General features: G+C 36.6%; 1 protein-coding gene across 2 annotated transcripts in view; it reads right to left on the bottom strand.

The window, feature by feature from the left end:
- Positions 1 to 1,277: 1,277 nt before the first annotated feature.
- The window catches only part of THBS2 (thrombospondin 2), a 33,089-nt gene continuing 21,165 nt past the window's right edge, over positions 1,278 to 13,201 (bottom strand). For both annotated transcript variants that reach the window (XM_054629369.2, XM_077175623.1), the window contains exons 16-22: positions 12,429 to 12,547; positions 11,770 to 12,004; positions 8,696 to 8,923; positions 7,937 to 8,208; positions 6,864 to 6,961; positions 4,468 to 4,607; positions 1,278 to 3,799 (exon numbers count right to left, since the gene is read on the bottom strand). In XM_054629369.2, coding sequence (XP_054485344.1) covers positions 3,792 to 3,799; positions 4,468 to 4,607; positions 6,864 to 6,961; positions 7,937 to 8,208; positions 8,696 to 8,923; positions 11,770 to 12,004; positions 12,429 to 12,547 — 1,100 coding nt within the window. In that variant the 3' untranslated portion in view covers positions 1,278 to 3,791. The remainder of the gene's footprint in view (positions 3,800 to 4,467; positions 4,608 to 6,863; positions 6,962 to 7,936; positions 8,209 to 8,695; positions 8,924 to 11,769; positions 12,005 to 12,428; positions 12,548 to 13,201) is intronic.

The raw sequence follows: 13,201 nt of genomic DNA, 5'->3' as shown, positions 1-13,201 counted from the left end.
CTCTTATAATGGACAAATCCTTAAATACTGTGAGCTCATCTTAACTTTTCAGAATTCAATGGCTTATCCAAAGTGTACCCAAAACCCCCACATTTTAGAAGGGGTCAAGAAGTCTCATCAGAACATAATTTTAGAACAGTTTCAGGATTTCATGCTTTCCTGTTTTTCTGGCTGGTCCAAAACCAGTTAGATACACACAAGACATAACAAGTATTTTAAAGGTGAGGAAATGTATCACTAAATTTTAGTAGGTGGGAATATGATGCCCAGGATAGTGAAAAAAATTCTGCCTAGTATTACTCATATATTAGTGGCAGAATCCTCACCTGCTCTACTCAGCTTCCCCTTGTGAGGAAAAACAGCCTCTCCAAAGGAATTTCAGACCTTCTTCCATACCCATCTCTTTTTGGGAACCAGATGTGGCAGACACTGTATAATTTTTAAATGTCTTTTTACCAGGTTATGCAAATACTTGAGTACGTTCAAAAGCCTTAAAAAAGGTGGTTAGACCAATGGACACAGGTCAGAGGATGCCACTGCTTTAGGTGAATCTGCTCATTCCCAGAAAATTTGCTTTTTTTGGTCCTTCCCTTCTGTTTTTCTGAGAGACGCTGTATTAGTGCTAAAGTGCTGCTGTTATGTTTTCACACATTTCCAGTCATTTTATTTCCTTGTCTTTAGTTTTGTGGGTGGTTTTTTGGTGCCATGAAGAGATTTTTTTCCCCATAGAACCATAAATAAGTGCTCATGTTCAAAACTCATGAAGATCCATACCAAAGAGCTTACAAAACTCTTGAGAAAGTGGAGAATAAGTTCTTGGTCACACTCTATTACCTGAATAATGTCAATCATTGATGTCCTTACACATACCTACAAGACTGAACATTTGTATTGTTTTAAAGGACTCACAAAGAAATGTACTGAAGGCCACATGGCTTTCTTGTGTAATGTTTCAAGTACTCTCATGGGAATCAAAAGCCAAGGAAACCAAATAGTTGGGACATTTGTAAGGCCAAGAAAAGTTAGAACTAGTGTTCACAGTCCAAAACTGGCATTTGACATGCTCAGCATTCTTATTTTTCCTAATGCAATTCAAATTCCCCTCCCTGTGAGTTGTTTATATTCATAGGAAAGATGTCTCATGCTAAGAATTATTTTCTTGTATTTTATTCTCTTTGGTTTGTGATGTTTCATTGGTTCCTGAAATTCTCCAGCAGGAAGGCAATTCCCACTCACACTGACGAATCCCAATGACTCAGATGGGACTCAGAGAAGCAGCAGTTGCAAAATAAGATATATTTGTTCCAACACATGGGCCAAGACACAATACAGAGAAGCAGGACCAAAATTTCTCATTCACAATGCTATAAATAAAATTTGTGATTGTTTGCCAGATAAAGACTTCATGGGGAATGATGTCTTGTCAGAGATCCTAGGAAACCTGCTGTTTACAAACTTAAGACAGTCAGTGATCTTTTAGGAAAGCAACAGATTTCTTGGTTTGCTTGAAATGAACTGGTTTCCAGCAAGGCAAGAGGCTTAGCTAAGAGCTTAGCAAAATGGAATATTTTCTTTAAAGAAAAACTGTAACTATAAAAAAGGTAAAGAGATTTTGGATTATAAAACCTTTTTACAGTTTATTTCCTATTATTAATTTCTTAAAATATATATATAAAAATGAGGATCTGACTAAATGAATCAGGACGTCAATTGATAAATGTCTGTCCTTGTAAACAAATAAATAATTATATACAGTCTTTGGCAAAACAAAATGAAATTTCATCAGTCTCACTCTCTCACACACACTTGCAAGGAAAAAAAAAAGAAAAAGAAATTAAAAAAAACCATCATAAATAATTTACATAGAATAGGAAAATTATGATACAGTCCAAATATTAACATCTTCATCCCTAAATTGATGTCTCTGACAAAACAAAAAACCCTACACAGCCATTACTCATTATATTTAATGAAGTCATCCTCCCTTCCACTTGGAAATTGGAGATGCCATTTGAAACACCAAAAGAAACTGAAATATTTAAAACCTCATGAAGAGGATTTGTGAAAACAACAAAAAATCCAAAACAAAAGAAAAACCAGCAACAAAACAAATTGAAATAAAATAAAAAATATTTGATAATATGAATATTATAAAATGTGCAATAAAGCCAGCAATTGTTGATTCCTTTCTAATGAATATAGCCACAAAACCTATTTCAAAGGAGAAAAAGTTGATTCAACATTTAGCTCACTGTGCCCTAGAAGAAGGCAGAGGTACTGTATTCTTCCATCAGGTATCGCATCTATGAATAAAATTACACCAGCCTGTGTTCTTTTTGTGAACAAAGCTCATACATCTTAAACAAAACAAAAATGTTAAACATGTCTATACTATTGTTTATCTGAGTAACTGTTGTATCTGTTTAGAATAAACACTGGTACCCCTTCAGCATTATTTAAGAAGTTCTATATACAGCAGACATAGGTAACAATACAAAAATATTAAAATTAGGGTAACTGGATATATATTAAGGTTCCATTTGTAAATTCCTTATTATTATTATTCATTTAACTTTAAAGTATACATGACTATAATCCATGGAACTATACTTAAATGTAGGCTATGCTTTGACAATATCTACATATTGTGATATGCTTTCAAAAATAGCTTTAAAATACCATTATTTGTGAATGTATTATTGATGGATTATATGCTTTAAAATCAATTATCAGAGAAGGTAGCTTGGTGTGATAATCACAATAAATACTAACAAAATATTTATAAATGGAACCTTAAATTCATATGTTACCAAATTAAGTAATGGCAGCATTGCCACCTTTTCAAAAACCCACATCAGGGTTCAGGATGTCAAAGTGCTTTTTGCAGCAGAGGTGGAAAAGTGGTTCAGGTTCATTTTGCTCCACATAGTCACGGTATATTCTTTATTACAAGGCAATGCAGAATATGATGAAAACAGGGCAACTGGAAATAATTTTTTGAAAGTCAGACAGTAGTGATAGCCTCAGATGTTTCAATGAATCACTCTTCCCTTTCACATGAGAGTTTCTAGTTCAATTCTCTTTGGCCTAAATAAAGCCCCTACTAAAGAATGCTTTAGGTTGCAAATTTGACAGTTCTACCAATAATCATTTTAAAGAGTGCTACTAAGAGCATCCTTATCAACTAAGCACCTTTTTGAATCAAGCAATGTTTATAATTGATCTTTAATAGCCAAAGTAATTTTCACTGTTGGTGTGGCCCACCATTACTCTGCTAAAATTAGACCCAGAAGCTCTGTGTTACTGAAGTCCAGTCTTTGTCAGAGCTAGGAAGTGTCAACCATGCACCCAAAAAATTAAGACACATTTTTCCTCACTTAAACATAACAACTGACAATCATCATCCCCCCTCTTTTTCTCCATATATATAAATACATTAAGTAATTACATTTTTATATGTAAACGTCATTCTTTAAAAAAGACAAGTAAACAAACAAACATGTTTTGCTAAGTTTTCACTCTACAAAAGTGTTCTAATGTATCAATCTGCTTTTGCTTCAGTGGTGGGTCCGACGTTCACGTTTAGGTTTCATTAGTCCTGGCTGTGAGAAGGCACTTGGGTGGAAGGGTGGCTGAAGCACTCCTGGCAGCTGGGAGGATCCTGGAGAGTGGAGCATGAGGAGAGAGGACAGGAGGTACACAAAAATAAAAACTGGGAGTACCAGGGTGTACTGAGGTGTCTGGGTTGCATAGCATCTACAGTACTTTGCTGGTAATGCAGCAACCACTGCTCAAGCATCTGAAAGAAATGGGAAAAATATATTAATTGTGATTGGGGTTTTTTTTGGTTAGGAACTCAATCAAAAAAGAACTCCACCATGATACACTTAAGAGATGCAGCATAACACTTTCTGTTCTTCATTTTCCTACAAACGGGAGGACATTTATATAAAACCACATGTGCCTACATAGAGAAAGAGACAAGCATGTGTATGTGCAGCTATGTATCTAGCTGCACGAAATAATATACAAGAAAACCTGGAAAAGCATTATCTGTATTTCAAAACATTTCAGACAAGGCATTACAGACAGACGTGCTCATTAAAGATATCTGCTCTCTTTTCCATGCCTCTCGAAAGAGGGGTGATCCAGAAGTATCTCTCTGCCTGCAGGTCATACTGAAATAGCCTACAGAGGACAGTGGATATATAGAGAGAATTCTAAGCAAGTCTTTCTCAGAAATTTCTACCTCATTTTTTCCAGGTGGATAGTATTAAACATCTGGGGTTTATTATTCAAATTGCGATTATTCTAGGGGCATTCATGGCATTTTACCAAAGGTCTTTGCCATGTTATGATATTACAGATTGCTTTTCATTTACAGGATACTTTTCATTTAGACACTTTGTGCTTGTTCCACAAGTTATGAAAGGCTTAAGCATTTTTCAGACATTTTTTGTAACTAACCTCTGCATTCATATTTGAGGTCAGAGAAATAGACCATCTCTTGAGAGAAGACAAAAAGACCTAATCGTCCACCAGCAAAAGTTGTATCATAGATTGGTCCAGAATCCACCATGACTTGTTTCCCTTCATAAACCAGAACTCTGTAAAGAAGAACATAAATTAAACAAAGAGGATAATACAGTATCCAGTGTAAGAGCTGGTAACAGTCTGTAAAACCTGGAGCAGAATTAATTTTAACAAGGCACCAGAAAGCCCAACCTCGTTGTAGGGATCACTTCTCATCTCTATCTCACACCCACATGGCTGGCAGCCATAACACATTAATCAGAAGCAGTGGGACTGCTCCTTTAGTGTTTTCATGCACACCATCTGCAAAAGATTTCCCAGTTCTTTATTTAGAACAGTCATGTCTCCTGGAATGAACTATGTCATGTACTAGCATTCACTGATAAGCCCCTGTCCTAGTGAACTCAGGGGTTAGCACATGGCCTTCCTTGTCACATCACTGAACAAAGCTGTCTTTGCAGCTGTGTGAGCAGCTGATTTATTTATCTTTAGGTGCAAGGGCCAACATCAGAAATTGGAAGAACCATCCCTTTAGATTCAAACAAAGCATTAATTGGAGACATGCTGAATCTCAATTTCAGGCATTTTAAGAGCTTAATGAAAGCTAGAAGGATTTGGACACAAAGAGCTAGACTAATAATAAATTGGAAAAGGAGAACTTGGTTTTTTTGGTTCTTGGAGGTTTTTTTTTAGTCTTTCAGGCATCGACCCTGGAGACAAAAGACCTCGAAAGTCAGCACTTCATTTTCTTTCTTTATCAGAGAGACTGCATTTCCACAAACTTGGATCCTCTGCTTCTCCTGGGAAACTTTGAGACAGTCTAGATTTTTAGGCTCTCAGTCTCCTTGGCCAAATGAGAAATTACTCTATAGTTTATTAATTAGACTAGCTTTTGGAGTCAGAGATTATTGTCCTGCTTCAACTGACAATACATTAGTTATACACAGCAAGATGGCTTCACGTGAGGATGACAACACTTGAGCAGCCTCCTAGAACACAGCAGTTAGGTAGGGGCAGATTTCTGTTTAGACAGAAATACATGTCCAGCACTTGTAATAAAGTGTTCTTTTCCCTGAAAAGTGCACAAAGAAAATTACAAAACTGCTCCCTGAGATCAGTATTTAATGAATGGTGAAAAGAACAGTAAAAAAAAGACAGATTTTCATGTTCATGTAATCCTATTTAATATAATTCTCAAAATATCAAAAACCCAAAACATATGGGAAGAGTTTAATAGTTCATTCAACCCATCAAAAATTACATAGCCCTTATCATGTTCATATGGAATTTATATTTCTGTACAAATAAATTGTTTCATGACTTCATTAGTGAAAAAAATAATTAATTCATTTTCTATCAGAACACCCTAACATATGAAGGAATTTCATGCCCCAAGCCACAGAATTTGCCATGTTGTATTAATCTAATGTGACACCAGTGGTAACATCATTTGTCTGACACTATGTAGATTCTGTAAAGGAAGTTACAGGTAACAGCAAAGTGAGTTAAAAAAATAAAAGTTTCTTTTTGACCTTTATCAGTCAATGCTTTGTACTGCAATACACTGAAGCATAAAGAAACTTCTCTCTTTACAAAAACAGGGAACTTAGTCTATCCTAATTTGTCTACACTTTGTCTTTCACAGACAAATGAAAACCTCCTGCACATAAACACAAGAAAGACGTTTGGAGGTAAGGTCTGACTCTACCCCATGAAAAATATCCTTTATAGTTCCAGTAGTAAGGAGAAGATAAAACTGACATGGGCAGTTAATCCTCAGTCTTTGGAACATCAGCTAAACAGCTGGGCTCTACAGAAAGTCATTTGCCACATCTCCCTTTGTGCATTACAGATGTGCTCATGGCCACTTCGGCAGTGTCTTGTGTAAGCCACTACGGGAGACAGGATGCTGAAGTAGACAGGCCCTTGGCCTGCTTCCCTGAGGCAATGCTCATGTTTATAATTATTTTCATTCACTGAAATTCCACAGACTGGGGAGAAATCTCATGTTCTAATCTCGCTTTGAGTTTTGCTCAGGAATTTTTGGTCTCCTTACAGAAAAGCTATTGAGAAAGAGGCCTATTTTTTTTTTCTTTGATTTAAGGGTATTTAGTTGATGTAAATATTGAACCATCCAGACTAAATTAAATACATCTGAAAAGAAAAGTAAATTATTCTGAAGATAATAAAATGTTCCCAAAATGTTGGACAAACTGTCACACAAGTAACAATTATCAGAAACAACAATGAAACTGAGAACATAGCTTTTAAATCAACAGAGACAAAAGCATTGCTACTAGAAAATGTAGAAGTACAGAAATATTTCTTACTTTATTAATCCTGTTTTAGGCCTATGAATCAAGTGCCACCTGTAAGCAGTATAATCTTTCCAGCCAATGTTCTTGGGATCATGCCACAAAGTACGCACCTACAGTAGGAATACAAATGCTTTATTAGAAACACACCATGCCCCAGTAACTTCACATCCGCCACTGTAACTGCCAAAGCTTGTTTTCTGCAGAGTATGAAACTGAAAATAGTTTAACATTTGACTGTATCATCAAAAGACTTCTTTTATGGGGTGAAAGTAATGGAAATTTCTGTCTTAAACTGTTGATCAGTTATTCACCTGCAGTTTCACAGCTCGAGTCACTGAAGACAGTTACGGCATTGAACCTTGACTTCCCTTATGAGGTCACAGAATTGGCCAAATTAGAAGAGACCCACAAGGATCATCAAATCCAACTCCTGGCCATGCAAAGGACCACTCCCAAAAGTCACATCATGTGTCCAAGACTATTGTCCAAATGCATTTGGAACTCTTTGGGTTTGCACATACATACAACCAGGCTGACAGAGCTGATGCTGAATGAGTGCCTCCAGTGAGGGAGAGGAACTGCAGCTTGTACAGATGTTACTGCCTGTGGCTGCTAGTTGAAAACTTCCATTCAGTGACAGTCCTGTGAATTCCTATCCACAAGTGAAGCCCTACCAACATAATTTCCAAAATGCACAAGTTTCTTCCATGCTTGGAACAGCAGCAGTTTTTCTCTCTTTTTTTCAATGTCTTCTCTTTTTCTGTCACTGTACTCTAAACCATGTGTAATTCAAACAAGCTGTAACACCAAAGAAGCAAGTGCCAATACAGAAGTAACAAAGGATTTCTGTATAACTGAGACATCTCTCTCGTTTTCTTTTTGATCACACCTCATCCTCTCTTTTATGTGATTGTCTTTGAAATACAATGCATGCGTTACAATTGACACTACTAATAAGGGAATTGAAGAAAAACTGATAAACATGCACAAAAATTGAGGTGTGAAAGGGAATTCTTTTTGAAACATGTCCCTTATTTTTAAAATATTAGTCATGCACTGTTGGCCTAAAGTTTTAAATCTCTCACCTGTCCAGGGGTGTTTCCTGTGTGCCAGAGAGCATTTCGTAAGTGCTCACCAGTACCAGTTGTTGAATTCACTACTTTGAGTGACACACCAGAATAGCCATAAGCCCTGGTGGGTTTGTCCTCCCAATAGGTCTGAGTGACCTGCTTCCACATCAGAACATAAAACCGACTGCTGGACTGGTAGCCAAACACAAAGCCGGCGTAGTCATCGTCACGGTCTGTGTTAACATAGAATGTCCCGCTGAAGTCAACAGAGCTGAACTCATCGTAGCCTGGAAGAGGACAAGAGAGACAAACCACTGAGTTACAATGCTGGCTCCAGTTACACACACCCAAGAGTCCCAGCTACAGCCTGAATTTTGGCAGGAGACATAAGTGGTATTTCCCAGTTTCCTCACCTGTAAAAGAGGAGGTAATTACACTTGCCTGCATGGAGGCTTCTGGAGAGAAGTAAGTTGCTTACAAGGGCCATTGAAGAGAGCAGGCACTACACCTACAAAATTTTTTTCAGTTGGGTATTTTATGTATGTTACAGTCAGTGATGAGATGAATGGACAAGAAATGCAGACAGCATTGAGCTGTTTATACTTTGGGCATATACACTGCCTCCATCATTAGTCCAATGTTAGCAGCACCGAAAAGGTGCATTTATGTACCTTTTTTCCTACCTTTTCTACCATTTTATCTACTTTCTTTTTCCCTTTCCTTATCACAGAATTACTTGTTACTTTTCCAAAGATGATCACATCTGATACTCACCTACAGCTATTCCAGGATCAGAGTTAGCAGTCTGCACCAGTTCCTTGCCTTGATGACGAATAACCCAGTTGGGATCAATCTGAGCTGTTCCCTTGGGGTCCAGAGGGACCATCTGGAACTTTCTGAAATCAGTTTCACTGATGGCATTGTTTTCAGGGCATACATCATAGATATCTGGAACATTGTCATTGTCAAAGTCATCTTTGCAAATATCACCTCTGCCATCACCTGTAAGCAATGTGAATAAGCAGAGGCAATTGTTAGCAATTTATCCGGCCCCAGTTTATACACCACTTTGGAATCAGGGTGGGAAAAGTTGGAAGTTTGCTGTGTCGATGTAATTCACTAATGCTTGCATTACATTTTCAGTTTGATTTGTTCCAGATGTGGATACAACACCACATTTTAACATGTGCTGCACAAATCAATTCAAAGAATATCATTACAATCTTAATCTTCCACACATCACTAAATATGATACATTACTAAATATTTATATATTCTTGATCACATTAAACTATTTTTAGACTCTTATCACTGTCTTAAGATTCTTTCTGCAAGAATCCATCTAAGACCCCACAGATTGCAGATGTGTCACCTCTATGCCAAAAATAAGGGGGGAGATTGTTGCAGTAAAATATGCATACATGCTTAGCCACTCTCTCACTTGTAGGTAGAACAATTTGGCTTATAAATAACATAGTGCTTCAGAAAAATGCATGAGAAAAGAAGGCAGCACTACATTCAACAGGACTAGCCTCAGAAGAATGAAAAAATTAAGTTTTGTTATTCGATTGTAGGAAGTTTTTTAGAGAACAAAAAAGTACAGCTCATCTATAGCTGTGCTTCTGCTCAACACTTTTACTACACTAAATATTTTAGAAAAACTAAAAATTATTTCCTTTCTTAGTTTACCTATAATATTAATGGACACCAAGAGACATGAATAGCAAGAAGTATAGCCTCAAACAGCAAGAAGTAAAAGGAGGCATCTATTAAAAAAACTCATGCCAATGACTCCATTATTCCATGGCATACAATAGCAAAAAGACCTGAAAATAATGTAGAAAAGCTTGACTAGACAAGTATAGAAACAAATTCCCAAATGGCTCCAACTTTTACAACAGAAACCACTGGATATTACATTGGGTACTAATGCAAAACCAGCGCTGCCAATTTGTTTCTATCCTCACATAGCAGAGCATCTGTTTTTTGGGGTTTTTTCCCCCAGTGTTTATGACTGCCCTAAGAACATGGGAATTAACACAGTGGGAAATAGCAATGACCCAACTCATTCAATACTGACCTACTACTAGATGTTTCACAGCAAAATGGAAAGCTACGTTACCATGACTAACCAACACAGTATTACCCGAGTATGGAGCTTTCAGACAGAAAGCTGAAGGAGTTTTAGCAAACAGCCAAAAAGAAAAGAGTAATTAGAGAAAATTGAAACATCTAGTGTCTCAGGGATCTCTGCAGCTCCTTTGTGGTAAAATGGTCCCATTTTCCACCTGGGATATGTACCACAGACAACTCCAAATCCTGACCAGCTGTGTGCTCCTCCACCTGTTTGTCTTAGCACTCATTGGAGAAAAGGGAATTAATTTCCTATTTTGTTTCCTTTGCCAAATCAAAGAGATAATTCACAGAAGAATCTAATTATTCACTAGAAGTCCAGCTGATGTTCATTTGGTAGTGAGTTGCTGCTGACAACATTCATTCCCTGTCAAGGAAAGTTAGAAAGTGTTTGTTTATCCAGTCACATCCAACAGCTCTCTCCAGGGCCTCATCTTTATGTGCTAAAACTCCTATCTTCAAGACCATGGGAGCAATTTTTGGCTTTATTTACCCCTTTTCCAAGATTTCTTTTGGACTTGCTGCTAATGACAGTGATGAGCTGGCTAAACTGATTAAGTATATGCTTCTTCTGAATCATTAATCCATACATCAATGTAGTTTCTTTTACAAGAACCAGATAATGGATAACTTAAATTATCTCAGCTTGGGGATCACCCTTATTCTGGATTTATGAAATTAAGGGGCTATTCCAGGGACTGGCAAATATAAAGATATTTTGGACTCATATAATAGGACTGAAAGGTTATATAAATTAAGAGCTACTACTGACTACCAACCAGAAACTTCCTACTGACAGCATTGTCTTACCAGGAAATCAGACAAGGCTCAGCATTTTATCTTTCTAAATGTACATAAAAACATATTGTGTAAGTAATAAATTCTGCTTTCAATTTCTACAGCACAGCCATGGAACAGCTCCAGCAAGTTGTATAACTTGGAACAGAAATTGCTTACCTGCATTTATTGCAACGGTCATTATTGTAAACATATTTGGTTGTTTTTAAAGGATCATAAACATTTTCAAAATTAAAATTGTAATTGTGAAACTATTTCATTATTTAAATAATGCCAAGCACAGAGAAGTACTGTCTGAGGTGACCAAAAACATTTTACCAAAAAAAACAAAAAGGCCAATTTCATATCCATTTTTTAACTGCGACATGTATATCATCAAGACTTATTTAGAGCAGTCTGTAAAAAAAATTTTGAGAAAAGATGCTTAGAAGTCAATTTAAAAAAAAACAATTGACTTAAAAAATCCTGAAGAAATAGTCTGTTTCTCAAAATAAAACTGTAGTAAACCACTTTTTTTGATTTTAATTTTCAGATGGAAAGTGAAACAGCTTACTTTTCATTTTTTAAGACATTGGTATTTCAAGCTATTTGAAATATTTTCTGACACTTTTAATATTTCAATTAAATGTAAAAATAAGAATATTAACAAAAAACATGGATTTTTTTGGTTTTAAAAAAATTTCTTAAAGGTTTTCTCCTGTAATTAAGTATGTGCATGTTTGAGCTCCTGTCAAAGACATTTCCTAATGCTCTAACCCTTGACCAAACCGAGCAGTTCAGTTCCATCTAATTCCTGGTATCTCAAATGTCAAAAGCAGCTCAGTTTGCTGTGAAGTCTCTCTTCACCAGATGTTAATGCACCAAGATCAAAATCAGACACTAAGAACTAAATGAAATTCATATGACCTTGCTCTTACCATCTGAGTCCTCCTGCTCAGGGTTGTATCTGAGGCGGCAGTTGTCCCTGTCATCTGGGACACCATCATTGTCATCATCAGGGTCACAGGCATCTCCTTTACCATCCTGATCGTGGTCAGCTTGGTTAGCATTGGGGATGTAAGGGCAGTTATCCTGGTTGTTTTGGTGGCCATCTTCATCTATGTCCTCATTATTGTCACACTGGTCACCAACAAGGTCATTATCTGCATCAGTCTACCCCAAAAAAGAATTGCGCAGAGTAATTTTATTATTTTTACTCAATACAGAAGTACAGCATGGTACTTAACTGCTCAACATTTCTCTTCAAGGGCTTCTGTAGTGACAAATATCACAATGACAACCGTGCTAAAAGCACAAGCATAACTTCAAGCTAGTATGGCAACTTATTCTTCTATCAGTGGGTAAGATCTGGTCCCCAGGATACTTGCAGGGCAGGGCTTTACTTGCAGATGGATTAAAGCAATCATCACTGTACTTCCCTTTCATCTGATACAAAGGGATCTCACAATATGAGATGTGAAAGTGAGCAATATAGTTCCACCTTTTCAGCTCTCAGTACAGGGACTGATAGAAATTCCTGTGGTCTTTTCTCTGCCCTTGCTTTGATGTTACCATTAAGGTAACTGAATTCATTTACCTGGTCTGGATTATGCATCAATGGACAATTATCACACTGATCACCAACTCCATCACCATCTGTATCACTCTGGTCTGTGTTGTAGACGTAAGGGCAATTATCTCGTTCATTAAAAATGTCTAGAGGAAAAAAAAACAACAAAATATTGAAAAAATCAAAATGGTACAACATACAACACAGACAGCCATAGACTGTAGGAATCACCAGTGAAGAAGCAAGGCTCTTAAGGGGCTCATAAGCTTTCTGATTGCTACAACATCATTGCTACAAATAGTTAAAATTAATCTTAGAAAAAAAATTATGGTATCAATTCCATTTTCTTATCACAACAAAATTTTCTGTATGTATTTACCTATGGAAAAATAAGTGCTGATTATGTCTTAAGAATCTAGGTTTTTTTAATTGAATAACAGGTAAAGGGGTGGGGTATTTTTCTTTTAATAATTTGGTTTGGGTTTTATTCCCCGACTCTAAGAAATGGCATAGAATGCAAAGCTACATCAGGCTCAAACTTGTGAACTTTTGTATAGAAACAACTGTATTAATATTCAGCTGCCTCACCATTAAATAACTTAATTTTACCAGAACATGTGCATCATTAATTGTATAGTGCGCCAAATTTTCAAAAGAAACTGTTCCTCCTCAGGAAGCTTCATTATAAAACCAATAATCTACTTCAAAATTATAAGATGAAAAGAAACAAACACACGTTGGCATATCTTTCTGGGAAAGATACAAGGACTCTTCCCTGTATTACATGGTCCCGTAAATTT

This window comes from Agelaius phoeniceus, chromosome 3 (assembly GCF_051311805.1).
Source record: "Agelaius phoeniceus isolate bAgePho1 chromosome 3, bAgePho1.hap1, whole genome shotgun sequence".
Taxonomy (NCBI): domain Eukaryota; kingdom Metazoa; phylum Chordata; class Aves; order Passeriformes; family Icteridae; genus Agelaius; species Agelaius phoeniceus.
This window is presented reverse-complemented; position numbering and strand designations above follow the sequence as displayed.